At 42.0% G+C, this 16,842-nt stretch overlaps 1 protein-coding gene across 1 annotated transcript; it reads left to right on the plus strand.

Annotated features, from left to right (window-relative positions):
• The first annotated feature begins 6,626 nt into the window (after nt 1–6,626).
• On the plus strand, nt 6,627–16,585 carry LOC112583910 (spermatogenesis-associated protein 31D3-like). The gene is made up of 4 exons (XM_025281651.3): nt 6,627–6,765; nt 7,531–11,591; nt 14,727–14,938; nt 16,489–16,585. Exons 1-4 carry the CDS (start codon nt 6,627–6,629, stop codon nt 16,583–16,585), a joined length of 4,509 nt encoding a protein of 1,502 aa, XP_025137436.3.
• The last annotated feature ends 257 nt before the right edge of the window (nt 16,586–16,842 follow it).

Raw genomic sequence — 16,842 nt, forward strand, 5'->3', positions numbered from 1 at the left:
GGGGCAAATGTTTTGGAAAACAGTCTGGCAGTGCCTCAGAATATTAAACATAGAGTTACCATGAAAGAAGTGAAAGTGAAAACTGCTCAGTTGTATCAGACTCTTTGTGACCCCATGGACGATACAATCCATGGAATTCTCCAGGCCAGAATACCAGAGTGGGTAGCCTTTCCCTTCTCCAGAAAATCTTCCTAACCCAGGGATCGAACCCAAGTCCCCCACATTGCAGGTGGATTCTTTACCAGCTGAGCCATCAGGGAAGCCCAGAGTTACCATGTGACCCAGCAATTCCACTTCTAGGTATAATATATAATCAAGAGAAATGAAAATATATGTCCGCAAAAAACCTGTAAACAAATGTCTATAGCAATTGTATTCATAAGAGTTAATGGTAGAAATAACCCAAATGTCCATCAACTGATGAATAGGTAAATCAAATACGTTCTATCTATGCAGTTAATATTATTTTGGCATAAAAAGCCATAAACTGATACATGTTTCAACATGGCTGAACTGTGAAAACATTATGCTAATGAAAGAAGCCAGTCACAAATGACTACATATGACTCCATTCATATGAAATATCCAATTAGGGAAACCAAGACAGAACAGAACATAGATTATTGGTTGCTTAGAGCTGCAAGATGGGGGAAGGGGATTATGAGGCTAAAGGTTATGAGGTTCTTTTTAAAGCCATGAAAATATTTTAAAAATTGACTGTAGTAATGCACATATCTGAGTATAATAAAAATCAAGGAATTACACACTGTAAATGAGTGAATTGTATGGTGTGCTGTAGTGTGTGCTTAGTCGCTCAGTCATGTCCAACTCTTTGTGATTCCATGGACTGTAGCCCTGCCAAGCTTCTCTGTCCATGGGGATTCTCCAGGCAAGAATATTGGAGTGGGTTGCCATGCCCTCCTCCAGGAAATCTTCCCAACCCAGGGATTGAATCCTGGTCTCCTGCACTGTGGGCAGATTCTATACCATCTGAGCCACTAGGGAAGCCCAAGAATACTAGAGTGGGTAGTCTATCCCCTATCCAGGAGAACTTTCTGACTCAGGAATCGAAATGGGGTCTCCTGCATTGGAGGCGGATTCATTACCAGCTGAGCTACCCGGGAAGCCCTAATTGTATGGTATGTGTGAACTGTGTTTCAATAAACTGTAGAAACAAAGGATTCCAAAGAAGTGCTTGAGGATGACAAGAAGGAGAGAGGATATGGCAATAGATGTCAACATATTTTTGGAAGATGGAAATCTGGCGGAGGAATGGTAACTGACAAGCAGAAGAGGCAAAGTACTGGCAAACCAATTCACACCACAAAATCCTGGAAGATGAATGACCTGGTGGCACCAGATAAGAAAAATCAGCGGATCCAAGCTGTAAACGTGTTGACCATTTTTTTTGTTCTGCATTGGGTATAATTAAAATTTTTGTGGGGGGTGGTACTCTTCTTCAACATTTTCTAAAATCCTGTCGAAATGTGCAGAGGATCCCAGATGTCTTGCTGGGGACAGAGCCTGAGATAACTTTTATGCTGGCATTGTTTACTTCAGGGGTCTGAAGATGGTGGTGGTGGTAGCTGTAGGAATCAAAGCTAGAAATCTCAACAGTTTGGTAAAATCCAGGACAGCAAGCAATGTTCTGTTTTTTAAGTGTATTTATATGAAAATAATTAAACTTGTGGAAAAGTTGCATGGATGGTAAAACCATGTACCCTTTATCCAGACTTACCTAACATTTTGACCTATTTGAGATCCCTCCCTTTTCTGTCTCTTTGACTCTGCTTCTGTCTTTTTCCCTCCCTTCCTCTCCTTTCTGTTTATATATGAATATACACATATATGAAAAATATGCATATATTTCTGAATATTTGAGAAAATACTTTATGTATTATGCACCTTCTCATTGAATATTTCATTGTGTATTTAAGAGTAAAAGATTCTCTTACATATAGTACAATTATTTATCCTCTTCAGTAAATGTAACAATGATTTAACAATGGCATAAAACTTTTAACTGATCTATTCATATTCAATTTTTTTTCAATTTATTGAGTAATGTCCTTTGTAATTGTTTTTTTCAAAACCTTCATTAAAGGATTCAGTGTAAAATCACAGATTGCATTTAGTTGTCTTGTGTCTTTAGTCTCCTTTAATATGGATTAGTGTTTTTTAGTCTTCCTTTTTTGTGACAAGGCCATTTTTTGAAGAATATATTTGATGTGTCATCTTTATAACCTCTTTTCTTTTGGTGGAACTTATCTTGCTCAGACTTTAGAGAATGTTTTTACAGTTGGGAATCCTAGGGACCTCAGGGACAGTCAGGACCAGCCTTCCTCTGGAAAAAAAAAAAAAAAGAAAAAAAACCCCAAAATAACACCAGAGATACAAAGATATGTGGAGGGATTTTTTTTAAATAAATACACCTCCAAGGGTCAAGGGAGGTGGGTATGGACAATGGAGTGGGCTTGAAGTGCATATTCCTTTTGGATAGAAACAATGGTGGCACTGTGGATGCAGGAGAAGACAGGTGAAGGAAGGAGCTGTCATTGCTGGTAAACCCTCCTCAGAGGGGAGGGAAAGAATTAGGTATCTGGGGTCAAGACTGATTCATCAGACTCAATGAGAGAATGCAGGCAAGCAAAGTATGGAAATGACACAGGGGTTAATTTCAGCAGTTTATAATCTAAGGAAGCTATAAGGGGTACAACTAGTAAATGACTATAACTAGTAAATGACTAATAACTAGCATAGGGAGATTAAATAAATGCATGTACACCATTGTGTACATGCATCAACAAAAGTAATGTTATGTCTACAAAGGTATGGAGATGCCAACAGAAATTTTAGTGAAAAGAAAGTAGATGAGAAAAAAATCATAAAACTTTTCATGGAAGAAGTAACTATTAATGTGAGTCAAAAAAGTCAAAAAGTATCACTAAATATAACTGTGTTTGTTAGAAGTTATGCTAAAGAGAAGCCCACTCCTTAAATCAGAGTTTATTTGGTCCTGCAGGTTGTGTTCTGTAAAATAAATAAAAAATTTTAAATGTTGTGAGGAGAAGAAGGGATTTGTCAGATGAAAGAGGGAGCAGCAGGAAGAGACACTCTATGGGTGGAGGGGGCTTGGTTTGAGAACCTTAAGGGGCTGAATAGCTGAAGAGGGATTTTGGGAAAAAAGAATTACCCAAGATTTCTAAGTTGTTTGCTATAGGGTCATGAGTGTGCCATGCCCTTGTTTCTCTTTTTGTCATGCTTCCTATTTATTAATATATGCCACTCTGCACACTTGTGCTTTTTGGTGAATTCTTTTGAGGAGATACAGGGGGAGTGGGTGACATATATTTGTGCCTCTGGCTCCATGCAGGTAAAGACACATTATATATGAGGGGAAGCTGTAGTTGAAGGCAGAGTAGACCTTGGAGGTGTAAATCCCTTGGCACAGCAGTTTTATATATTATGTGAGGTCCAAAGGGTGACCATTAGGCAATAAGAAGGTCTCAGTTAATATCTAGGTAACAGGTGGAATAAATAGGAATTTTCACTAAAGTAAATATATGGTATGTGAATGTGTGGTTGGAAAGGTAGATCAGAAGTATCTAAAGGGCCCTGGAGGGATGGATGGATCTGCTGGGTTGGGTGGTAGGGAAGGACTGTGGTTTCATCTTTCTTGTGTTGTCCCCTCCCCCACCCTCAAGAACCTTTGGTGTTTATGCTAAACCTCTGTGATGTGGGCCTAGAACTCTAGTCTAGAATGTGCACTTTAAATGCCCAGATGCCTGAGGCAGCAATGCACTTCTGATGATTTGGATCATCATCTTTGTCTGAAGAAACTTACTGCACCATGGCTGAGTTCCAGCTCAACTTCCTAAGTTTTCCCATCCTTGCCTTGGTGTGTTGGGTGGGGCTCCTTCTTCTGTCACTATGCTACCTAAAGGGGAACTCAAGTTTCTCAATATTTTGGAAACAGGGAGACATCGACCAGGTCAGTAAGCCAGAGTCCCTCAAAGATATTAAATCTTTCTTTTCAAATGGATGCATTCAGTGCTATCAGTTTCCCTCCAGGTACTGTTTCTTTTGTATCTCACAAACTTTGACAAGTTGTATTTTAATTTTCATTTAGTTAAAAATTTTTCTTTTTTCTGAGATTTCTTCCTTGACCCATTTGTTAGTAGCATGCTGTTTACTCTTCAAACATTTTGGCATTTTGGCCTTTCTAACTATCTGTAAATGATTTCTAGTTTAATTCTATTATCATCTAAAAACACATTTTGTATGATTTCTAGTTTGCATTTGTTAAGATGCATTTCATGGTCCAGAATGTGGTCTATTTTGGTCAATGTTCCATGTGTGCTTGAGAAGAATGTGTATTCTGCTGTTGGATGAAGTATTCTATAAATGTCAATTAGATCAATTTGACTGATGCTTCTGGTTAGGTCAACTCTATCATTACTGATTTTCTGCCTGCTGAATCTGTCCATTTCTGATAGAGGGGAGTTGAAGTCTCCAAAAATAACAGTAGATTCATCTAATTGTCCTTACAGTTGGGCCTGTTTTTGCTTCACATATTTTGACAGTCTGTTGTTAGACTGTATACATGTTAAGGATTGTTGTGTCTTCTTAGAGAACTGACCCTTTTGTTGTTATGTACTGTCCCTCTTTATCCCTCATAACTCTCCTTGTTCTGAAATCTGCTTTGTCTGAAATTAATATAGCTCCTCCTGCTTCTTTCATCAGTGTTAGCATGGTACAGTATCTTTAAAGTGGGTGTTTGGTAGGCAACACATAATTGGATCTTATTTTATCCACTGACAATCTAGCTTTTAATTGAATGTATTTAGACCACTTACATTTAGCAATTTTCTATATGGTTGGATTAATATCCATCATGTCTGTAACTGTTTAGTATTTATTATAAGTATTCTTTTCTTCTTCCCCTCTTGTTGTGCCTTTTCTGGTTTCAAACAAGTACTTTATAGGATTCCCTCTCTCTCTTCTCTTAGCATATCAAGTATTCTATAAAAAATATTTTAGTGGTTGCCATAGAATTTGCAATATATTCAATACATTAACAACTAATGTACTGACAACTAATACACTGAACTCAAATCTACTTTCATATAAACACTATACCACTTCATAAGTAGTACAGGTTCTGTTATAACAGAGTTCCCAATTCCTCCCTCCTATCCCTTGTAACACTGATGTCATTTATTTCACCTATCCATATACTATGATCACTCAATACATTATCAGTAGTATCATTAAGTCAATTAAGAATAAGAAAAATGAAAGTGTTTTTTTTTCTTTTACCATCATTGATTCCTTTTCCTCTCTTCCTTTATGAAGACTTGAGATGTTGTTTTCCTTCTTCCTACAGAACTTTTTTTAACATTTATTCCAGGGAAGATCTGATGTTGCTGACTATCTCAGTTTTTGTTTGTCTTGAGACGGTTTTTATTTCTCCTTTACTTTTGAAGGATAATTTCACTAGATAAAGAGTTCTGGAGTGATTTTTTTCTTTCAACACTTTAATATTTCAGTCAATTTTCTTTTTGCTTGCATCGTTTATGATCAAAAGTGAAAGTGAAAGTCACTCAGTCAACTTTTTGTGTCCAATGTCCAATTCTTTGCAACCCATGGACTATACAGTCCATGGAATTCTCCAGGTGAGAATACTGGAGTGGGTAGCCTTTCCCTTCTCCAGGGGATCTTCCTAACCCAGGGATCAAATCCAGGTCTCCTGCATTGCAAGTGATTCTTTACCAGCAGAGCCACAAGGAAAGCCCAAGAATACTGGAGTATATAGCCTATTCTTTCTCCAGCAGATCTTTAAGACCCAGGAATCAAACCAGGGTCTCCTGTACTGCAGGTGGATTCTTTACCAACTGAGCTATCAGGGAAGCTCCGATTTATGATGAGAAGCCCATAATTCTCATCCTTGTTCCTCTAGAGGTACGGCATTATTTTCTTCTGTTTTCTTTCAAGATTTTATCTTTCAGGTTCCTACAGCTTTAATAAAATATGTCCAGGTTTAGACTTTCTTAGTATTTATGCTGCTTGGTGTTCTCTGAGCTTCCATAATCTATGGTTAGTCTATCATTAATTTTGGAAAATCTTGGGCTGTTACTTCTTCAAATGTTTCTTCTGCTCTGTTCTTTCTTCTCATTTTAATATTTCTGTTGCATGTATTGATATACTACACATTTTGAGACTGTCTCACAATTCTTGGATATTCTGGGTTTAAATATTAAATTTTTTTCTCTTTGCATTTCAATTTGGAAAGTTTCTATTGCTATACATTCAAAGTCACTTATTTTTTTAAGAAGAAAAAATTAAAAACATTTTAAACCTTTAAAATTCATAAAAAGAACATAAAAGTCTATTAATTAGAGTCATATTATTCATGGATAATGAATATATGAGTTTTCTAGAGAGGACTGAGAGAAATGAGCCCCAGGGCTTCATTCTTTTGTTTTTGTTCTCAGCGTCAGGGCAGAACCAAGAGGAGAAGGAAAGGTGGCACACTGAAAGGTAAGGCTCTGCTTGTTTCACCGGATCTCTCCAAGGGTGACCCTTCCTGCCTTTTCCATGAGATCCCAGGTCCGTGACCTCTGACGATGTCAGTGGCTAGATACCGTTTCTCTCAGAAACCAGAGGTATCTGGGGAGAGGCTCATGGGGAGGCAGTCCAAGCCTGAGACACTTCTCGGATTCCCTGTTTTTCTCATTGCTGGGCTTGAAACCATGATGGACCTGGGTAATGGGTGTTTCCCCACAGGTGGCCATGTGAGTGAGATGTCAAGAGTCAGAACTTCTGTGTCCTGACTTTGTATAAGTCCTCTGACTTCCTGGATGATCAGATTCCTCTTTGAGGTAAATAACCATTGACCTATATTCCTCAAAGGGCAGTTCTGAATATCACATGGGAGAATACATATGAAAGCCCTTTGTGAATGATAAGGCAACATATATATTTGAGCCTTGCTATTATTATCACTGACCATGTGATCTTATATTCTAGTTCTTGAGACTCTCCAATCCACCAAGGGTACCACTAAAGGACATTCTACTTAGTCTCCTATAAGTTCTCTTTGTTCCTACCTTCATCACTCTCCTGGTTTCCCAGGTTGGAGAACTTGCCAGAGCAAAGCAGAGGAGGCAAGGAAGGAGCTTTATCTTCTGCAAAGGTGACTAAACATTACCTTCTTTCCTGTATCCCACTTTTTTAGTGGAGTCTTTGAATTTCTAGGGCCTCAGTGAAGCCTGGGATTGACATGGGAGGGAATATCCTCAGATTCAGAATGTGGAAGCCTTGGGGAGAGGGATTAAAAGATACATTGTGAGATTTAAGAAGTCGAAGAATGTGAAAAGATAGTATACATTGGGCAGCCATACTTTTGCCAGAGGTACCAGGGCCTCATGTTTTTTCCTGGTCCTGGCTGTAGTTTTGTACTTCCTATCTTCTGCAGCCCCCTGGGCCAGCATGATGATACCACCTGCTTTCGTCAACTCTTATGTCCAGACTCCTTCTGTGAGGTGTGTAATAACGCAACTGCTGAGGTCAATCGGCTGCTGTTCCTGGAGGCCCTGGAAGATGCTACTTCCCCTGTGTCTCCTTTGGCTTCCACAGCTCCTGTGACTGAGTCATCGTTTACTCGGTCCCCGGCCTTCTCAGCAGTCCCTCCAGGAAACCTACCACCAGCCTCTCTGCCAGAGCCTTCCTCACTGCCCTCCTCTATTCTCTCCCCTAGCCCAATGACCCCCTTAACTGACTTTTTTTCACCCTCACCAATGGGCCACTCTCTGGCCTCAGAGCCTTTTTCTTCCTTGGATTCTGAATTCCCAGTGGATTATTCCCTACCCCAAACCATTGCTTTCCCCCTTCTCCTACCACATGACACTCAGACAGCAGACCCTGTTGTCCCAGCAGAGGCCACATTGTTTCTGGATACCATTTCCTCTCTTGACCCCACCCATTCCCAAGATATCAACCCCTTATCAGATTTGTCCCAGGCGATGGATCCCACTGATTCTTTTGCTTGTCCTCATGTACCACCAACCCCATTTGTTTCACCACCGTCAGACTGCACTTTATCTGTGACTCAACCTAAATCAATTTCCACTTTACTGAAGCCTGTTCTGGAGAAGTCATCTCCAGATAGCCCTAGTGAGTTGTCCACTTGTGTTTCAACAATCAGAGGCACTGAGCATTCAAGCCTATCAATTTCAGACTTCTCTTTGTGGCAAGCTCAGGCCATGAACGTGCTCCTCCCATCATTACCACACTCTGATTTTCAGCGAGAGCATGTTTCCCTCCATCCACAAGACACTTATCTCTGGGGAGACTCTGTTACAAAGCACAAGGAGGCCAATAGCCATTCTTTCTCTGGCTTTAACATCCATGGACTCTTGGAGAGACAAATAAAAAACAGAATGGCTTTCCAGAGTTTAGAGAAGAAAGAAAAGGAAGAGGGTCCATTTTCAAAACAAATGTGGTCAGAATACCAACGGACATCTTCAGGGAATTTGTTGCAGTCTCTTGATGTGCAGAACACTACAGCCCCCCAAACTGGCTGGAACAGTGAAAGCAAACCAGAGAAACTTCACATTTGTCAGCAGCTCTTATATGTCAAGACTTTGGGGGGAAACTTGCAGCAGAAATATAGCCAGCTCTTCTGGGGTCTTCCCTCTTTGCACAGTGAATCCCTAGTGGCTACTCTTCTGGTTTCTAGTAGTAGTTCCCCTCTAGAGTCTCACTTTGTCTTATTCAATGGAATCTGTAATGCTCCTGCAGTCAAAATGCGGGATCAAGAATCTCCACCACTTCTTCATTCCCGTCCCCATCTCCTTCCCCATGTATATCCACCACAATCCTTGCCTCAAACTAAGCCACAATCCCAGTCTCTACCTTTCACTCAGGTCCAGCCCCAGGCCCACCTTCAAGCCCGACTCCCAATCCTATCATCCTCTTCTCCATCCCAAATTAGGGACTGTGGAGTGTCTTTCCACAGATTCCAGAATGAGTCAGACTTTCATATTGCAACTGAAAATCAACATCTGGAGTGGCATGTGTTACAGAAGCAACAGGAAAGTTTGTGGGGTTTAGTTCCTGTGCTCCAAAAATCTCAAGCCACTTGTTCTCAAGCTCATAACCTCCCATTGGTCAACCAGCCATCCCATGCCTATGTACCAGTCTCTATCCTTCCTGGCCATTTTCATGTCACCAGTGAACCCCAGGAGAAACTGGAGCTCCACGTTCCAAGGAGGCTAATTCCACGCTGGTACCTCCAAGCCTGTAGGAATCTAGAGTCTCTAGCACTGATGGGGCCTCAATGCAAATTAGCAGAAGTACCTCAGCAGAGAGGCAGGCATGTTCAGTTACAACTTTCCGAGCTTCAGGGCCAGGGTAGCAACAATATAGAGAAGACTGAATTGGCTCTCCCAGGAAATTTCCATGAGAGGGTCTCAACAAAGTTTCAGCTAAGGGATGACATGAGGAAGAATCTTGGCTATATCCTTGAGAAAAGCCCAGAAGACAGCCCACAAGATAGCTCAGAATGCTACCTAGTACAGGGTCTGAGGGCTGCCTTGGGGACAAAAACTAACTGTGTGTGCCACTCAAGGAATCACTCAAGGAATGAATTACTAAATGTCTCAAGAAAGGACATAGATAGGAATCAAATAAAAAACATTCTTAGATTACATGTGAGCACAAAGTCTTGGCAGATTAGTGTGGGTAGGATTCCTACAGGTGTGTGTCGTTCATGGCTGGCTGATGACAATACTTTGCTTCCTTCTGCAAGCTCCCAAACCAATGTGGAAGACCCACATTCAAAAAACACAATTGTAGGTAAAGTATGCCACCAGATTAGCACTCTAGAGCTTTCTTTTCTTGATCACAATACCCTAAAGGTGCTAGAAGCCCATATTTTAAGGTTTCGTGTGACTCAGAGATGGGGCCTACCCCTCAAGGTTCTTGAATCCATAAAATTCTATATGTTGAGAGAAGCCAAAACATGGCCTCTTCCTCAATTTGACTTTCCCTCCTCAACCACCCATATTTCTGGGGTGGACTCCAAAGATGAGCTTTCCAAGCCTCTTGAAGAAAGATCTAAAACTTCTCAGGGAAATAAGGTGAGAACCACAAATTCAACCCCCATGCTGGATCATCCTCTCCCTGTTATCTCATCTGTGGGCCAAGAAGGACAGAGGGCCCCACAACCATCATACTCTGATACCTACCAAAAGCTTGCAGAGGACATTCAGACAATTGAGTGTGGCAGACAGACTTTTCAGCCCGTCACACACAGAAACAAAGACAAAGTAAGTCAGAATGAGACTCTACTGGATGACAGACGCAGCCCAGTGGTGCCCATAAGGCAAGGTGGGTATGGACCTGAGCCAAGGGATGAGACCATGAACTTCAGTGATAGAGTAGAAATGATTCAGGGCCAAAAGATAGCGAGGAAGAATTCAGAACATTCCACAATGTTCAGTGTGTCCAGGGAGATATTCAGGGCCAAGGAGCTTCATGCTCTTGAATCACAATCCTGTAACATCTTGCCAACCAGCAAATTGAGAAGCTCCCAAATGACAAAGGTCAAAATGATTAAAGCAGAAACTACCCTGACCACTCAATGTCCCCCACCAAAAATATCTGTTCCCCAAGATTCTGATATATCAGACTTTCAAAAACAGATCCTTACTGAGTTAAAGTTAAAATTCAAGAATAAGGAGCATAGCCAGGCTGACCATTGTCCCACAGACATGACCCCGACTTCAAGTAGGTTGCCTTCCAAGTCTTCACAGACTGTTGCCCAGAGTGTCTCCACTGGGGACATGGCAGCTTCCCAGGTGCCACACACCCACTCGGAGGACAGTGGGACCAGCATGGAGCAGAGGCAGGATCCCTCTAAGCATGTACTATTGAAGTGCCAGGATAATAACTTCCCACCTGCTGCAGAGAGAAAGCCTTTGGGTTCCAAAGCAGGAGAATACAGAAGTGAAGACTCAGGAGCAGGGATGTCTACAGGCAGAAAGAAGTGCCACCTTGTTGAGGAAAGAGAATTAAAGGACACTTCCTCATCTCTGTCACAGAATGAGCAGCTTCCTCCTGAAAATTTCTTCAGAAAAAAGATGAGGCGATTTTTTCAGTGGATTGATTTCATGAGAAAAACCAAAGACCAGGAAAGTCCCCAGCAAAAAGCCAAATTCATGTCAACCTTTGCACAGAACCAACACTCAATGGAAAGTGCAGCTCTCTTTGTGAGTCATGGGCCCCTTGAAGCTCACGAGCTCATGAGAGCCATTGGGAAGATCCTAGAAGAGAAGATGGCATGTAGGTTTGAATCTGAGGCCTTGGAATTAAGTCAGCACAAGAAGGAACTGCAGACCCAGGTAATGCCTGGTAAGGGACATCCCTCCAACTATGGTGCTCTCCCTGACTTACAGCAAGAGGAATGGGTAAGTCCCAAGTCCTCAAACCAAGAAGTTGTTTATGCTGATCAGAGTTGTCTTACAAGTGTCAGACAGAACAGAGATGGGGTCAGACATCCCCCAAAAGATGTGGCCTTTGAGGATCAGGTATTACGTCAGAGTCAACCCTCTTCCCTGCCCTCCAGGGAGCTGGTAAGCCATCCAAGCCCCACCTGTGTGCATCAAGAATGCCAGATCCCTCCAGCCCCCCTCACTCCTGAAGAAGACACTGTGTTCAGAGATCTAACTCTTCTATTCAAACAGAAATCACTTCTCCAGCATTTTGAGGGAGAAGAAATTTCTCCAAACAACTCATTCAGTCACTGAGAAAACCTTGCAGTTTTCATGATAAGACATTCTCAGATGAAAACAACCTTCCTTTAGTAAATCGAGAATTTTGATCCTCCTCAATAAATGTTCTAATAGAGAAACACTAATGCTCTCTGTGTACTGCACTGGGTGCATGGGTTTTAGTTATCCTGGTACTTGTATGTGGGAAATGGAAGGAGTAGTTCAGCTCATTCTGATTTCCTCTTGGTGTCTAAGAGGCTTCCTTGCGGGGAGCCTGACAGTGGTCTTCTCAGTTTTATCCTGGAGTCCTTTATTTGATCCTGCTCTGATACCCTCTACCTAAAAAACTTAATTATTTTTATTAAAAAGTACAAAAATTTACTCTAGAAATTTTCAGGCTTTTGAAAAATGAGAAGATATCTTAAAGTCTAGAACTTGGCTTAAACTATCTTTTCATCTGCTCTCAAACTATCCTGAACCATATACAGCTATAGGGTGGAATGAGTTACTCTAGCATAATATAGCCAGATTTGACTCTTGTTGCCTCAAAAAGTTTTAGAGAATGTTTAGGCCTTGAGGTTAGTGGTAGACAGAAATCTTCCTCTTAGATCTCTTGGTGAGGAGTAAATGTCCTGCAATGAAGAACTCTTTTATCCTTCATGAATTTTGTGGTGATGGGCCACATCTCCCACTCCTTGCTGCTGCTAAGTCACTTCAGTCGTGTCCGACTCTGTGCGACCCCATAGATGGCAGCCCACCAGGCTCCCCCATCCCTGGGATTCTCCAGGCAGTAACACTGGAGTGGGTTGCCATTTCCTGCTAAGATGCATGAAAGTGAAAGTGAAGTCGCTCAGTCGTGTCCGACTCTTAGCGACCCCATGGACTGCAGCCTTCCATGCTCCTCCGTCCATGGGATTTTCCAGGCAAGAGTACTGGAGTGGGGTGCCACTGCCTTCTCCGTCTCCCACGCCTTACCTGACCCTAATGAAAATAAGTAGCAGTTCACCCTTTACCTTTCCTCTACCCTTACTGGAGCAGTAGCGAAGACAGAATTTGCAGCTCTGAAAAGGCTGAGGGATATGAATATTTTCTTGAAGATGGTCTTACTTTTGTTTAGAAAATGTTTCTGATCCCAGAGTAACTCACAGGTAGGTGGTCATTGAATGAGGTGTATATAGATAGATAGGCTTTACAATTGTGGATACTGGCCTGGCCAGGGTCAGAATTCTGCAGATTCTTCTGGCTGAAGAATCTGCTGCACGTGGGATGTTTAATCTGGAAAGCATATTTTGAGCTTGATGATGAGGTCTCCCTGCTTGTGAAAGCACCTCAAGGAACAGGAAGAGCTGTTCTTCAAGGAAATCTCTTCAGGGTGGTATTACTGTAAGACGAAGAGATCACCTGGCCACTGTTTGCAGGAATGGTCATTGGGCAGCCACCCAGAATTTTGGGGAAAATGAGAGAGTAAATAAAATGTAATGGTGGAGTGAGTGGGAAAGGAAGACAAAAAATGAGAAGGGAAAGAATGACACCATCATCACTACTTATGATCCCATACTGACCACCCACCCACTTCACCCAACACAACCCTACCTATGCCTCCAGCAGCTCCTGGAGACTAATCAGGGCTTTTAGAGTATGATGATACCATTTAAGCGTAAGAGTATATTGGGTAATTTCTGAGAACGAAGACAGTATTCCTAGGGATGACATCAGAGGGATGTACTCCTATTCAGTGCCTGACTTTCTAGTCATGCTACATCTTTCACCAAGATCACAGTAATTTAGGGGTGTATTAGTTATCTACTACTGTATAACATGAAAGTGAAAGCCACTCAGTCGTGTCTGACTCTTTGTGACCGTATGAACTGTATAGTCCGTGGAATACTATACAGTCTGTATAGTCCGTGGAATACTATACAGTCCATGGAATTCTCCAGACCAGAATACTGAAATGGATAGCCATTCCCTTCTCCAGGGGATCTTCCCAACCAAGGGAGCAAACACAGGTCTCCTGCATTGCAGGCAGATTCTTTATCAGCTGAGCCACCAGGGAAGCCCCCTGCTCTAAAATGGACATCCTCAAATTCAGAGGCTTAAAAAAAAACACTTATTTACTATCTCACAGTTTTTGTGGTCAGGAATTCAGGCAGGACCTATCTGGGTTCTCTGCTTTAAGGTCTCTCACATGGCTGCATTTAAGGTATCAGCTGGGGCTGGGGTATCATCTAAAGGTATGACTGTAGAAAGACCCACTTCAGTGATCACTTACATAACTGCTGGCACGAGGAAGTTCCTCAAAGCCTGCTGGACTGAGATCTTCAATTCCTTGACTGTTGGCTGGAGCTGGCTGGAGTCTATCCTCAGTTCCTTGCCATGTGGGCCTCTCCAGTGCTTCATCAGGTTCAGAAGACAGTCTGCTAGGAAGAAAGAAGTTACAATATTTTGTAAACTAATAGTGGAATTGATATTCCATTACCTTTTTCCTTATTCTATTAAAAGCAAATTACTAAGTTCAACCTACATTCAAGGGGATGAGTAATTACTCCAGGGTGTGACTATCAGGAGGTAGGGATCATTGGGACCTTCTTAGAAGTCTTCCTAAGACAAGGTTTTCTTCTTGGACACCCAACTCAGTTAACTGAAGCAAAATTGGCCAGAGGTGTCAAGTGTATCCTTGCCTTCATTCACATTCATATCATCAAGGTCAAAGCTATTTAATGGTTAAGTAGAGCAGTGGCTGGTAAGAAAAACAAAGAGGTTGGAGCGTCCAAAGGAGGTGGGAAAGTAGGCATGGAGGTAAAGGTGGTCTGGGGTCACCTCGAATAATCAAGTGAAAGGAGGCCTTACAACTACCTGACTCACTACCGCCAGTTTGCAGACTTGAGAGAGAAAAAAATTAGATGCAATATATTTCATCCTGCCTCCCCCAATATCTCCCCTCTGCTCTAGCTTTCAGATCGTAGGGCTAAAGAAGCTAACTTCAACTTCTGTAGACAGCCATGCTTACAGAGGAAGCAAATCCTACAGATTTCAAGGTTTAAATCTGCTCTTATCAGTGTATTTAATATAGAGTTGGGAAACAACTACTTCACTTGCACATGGGCTGAGACTGTAAATGGGGTTAGTTTCCCAGAGGACAACAGAGGAACTGTTTACAGAAGGTAAGTGAAGGCTGAGTCTTCAAAAAAAAAAAAAAAAAATCAGGTATCTATCATAGCCCTCTGTCTCACTGCCCCACTTTACCTTCCTGTCCAGAGTCATGACACTGGTTGAAGGTTAGAATTGCAGGAAATGCAAATCCTGTGTAGATTTGGGGAGAGGAAAGAGTCTCTGGACAGGAACTCAAAGTGGGAGGAATCAATCAGAGGTCTAATATTCATGTGAATAGACCATCCAATAATCTGACCTCTCACTGTCTATCCCTTTTCAACCTATGGCTCTTTACCTCCATTCCAGTTCAGTTATGGCCATATTCTAGAACTCGTCATCAGAATATTTTTTTGCTCTGAAAAAATATAGTTTGACATTTCACCCTTTACTCTTTCAGCTTATGCCCTTGGTATGTCAATTCCTCAACCTGCTCAGGAACTACAAGCCACTCATTCATCTGACAACCTTCTATCTTTATCTCCTCCTCCAAGGAAAACTTCATGGTCTATCACTTAACCACACACTTAAATAGCTCTAAAGTTGTTTAGTCAATAAGTTGTGTCTGACTCTTTTGCAACCCCAAGGACTACCAGGCTCCTCTGTCCATGGGATTCTCCAGGCAAGAATACTGGAGTGGGTTGCCATTTCCTTCTACAGGGGATCTTACCGACCCAGGGATCGAACCCACATCTCCTGCATTGGCAGGCGGATTCTTTACCACAGAGCCACCAGAGAAGTCTTCAAAAAATAGCTCTAAAGCACCTTCCCAATTTTCCTTTCATATGTCGTTGCCTGGCTGCTACTGCTAAGTTGTTTCAGTCATATCCGACTCTGTGCAACCCCATAGACAGCAGCCCACCAGGCTCCCCCGTCCTTGGGATTCTCCAGGCAAGAACACAGGAGTGGGTTGCCATTTCCTTCTCCAATGCATGGAAGTGAAAAGTGAAAGTGAAGTCGCTCAGTCCTATCCGACTCCCAGTGACCCCATGGACCACAGCCTACCAGGCCCCTCCATCCATGGGATTTTCCAGGCAAGAGTACTGGAGTGGGTTGCCATTGCCTTCCTGGCAAAACCTAACTATACCTTTTCTAGTGCATGCAGGCCAGTGTTATCAGTGGCTCTATCATGTCTGACTCTTCGGGATCCCAGGGATTATAGCCTGACATGTTCCTTTAGATTATCCTGGCAGAAATACTGAGGTGGGTTGCCATTTCCTCCTTCAGGGGCTCTTCCCAATCCAAGGATTGAACCCATGCATGAGGCTCCTGCATTGGCAGGCGGATTCTTTACCACTGAGCCACCTGGGAAGCCCTGCCTTCTAATAAACGTCTGATCCCTCTTGGGTAAAATCATACAATTAAGTATGTTGGTACCATCATAAATTGGTATTTATGTTCTACAACTAATGGTCAGCTCCAACACTGTCTGAAAACAATCCATTCATTCTTTCTACGTTTACTATGTATTTGGCACTTAGGACACACCAGTGAAGGACACAAAGCTCCTGTCTTTGTGGAGCTCATGATTGTTTTCTTAATCAATTCTCTTGCCTACTTTCAGGTTCCTACAACTTCTCCACATTCTTAACTCTTACAGCATATGTGCTGGACCACCACATGGGAATGAATACTCACAAAATGAGGACTTTTCATCATAAAAACTTCAAAACAACAAGACCAAACATGAGTCCTCATACTTTCTCTCCTCTTTCCTTCGTATTATACTGAAAGGTTTCACTCAGATGCTGTCTTTGATTCCCCCACACTGGGATCTGTCCTTGTTTTCCAATTCATAACACTTTTCACATGGTGTAGAACACGTTTGGCGTAATCACCTTCTCAGAGGACAGAAATAAAGTTTACCTCATCACAGCTGCACATACCTAGTGGAGCTCAGAAACTTCTGGAGAAAATG

Source organism: Bubalus bubalis, chromosome 3, assembly GCF_019923935.1.
Source record: "Bubalus bubalis isolate 160015118507 breed Murrah chromosome 3, NDDB_SH_1, whole genome shotgun sequence".
Classification (NCBI taxonomy): domain Eukaryota; kingdom Metazoa; phylum Chordata; class Mammalia; order Artiodactyla; family Bovidae; genus Bubalus; species Bubalus bubalis.

Excerpts from the sequence above, each read along its gene's own strand:
- LOC112583910 (XM_025281651.3), top strand. The coding sequence starts at position 6,627 with ATGTCAGTGGCTAGATACCGTTTCTCTCAGAAACCAGAGGTATCTGGG. Across the intron at positions 11,592-14,726 it reads ATGTGGCCTTTGAGGATCAG|CTTTCAGATCGTAGGGCTAA; the intron begins GTATTACGTCAG and ends CCTCTGCTCTAG. Across the intron at positions 14,939-16,488 it reads AGAGGAACTGTTTACAGAAG|GTTCCTACAACTTCTCCACA; the intron begins GTAAGTGAAGGC and ends GCCTACTTTCAG.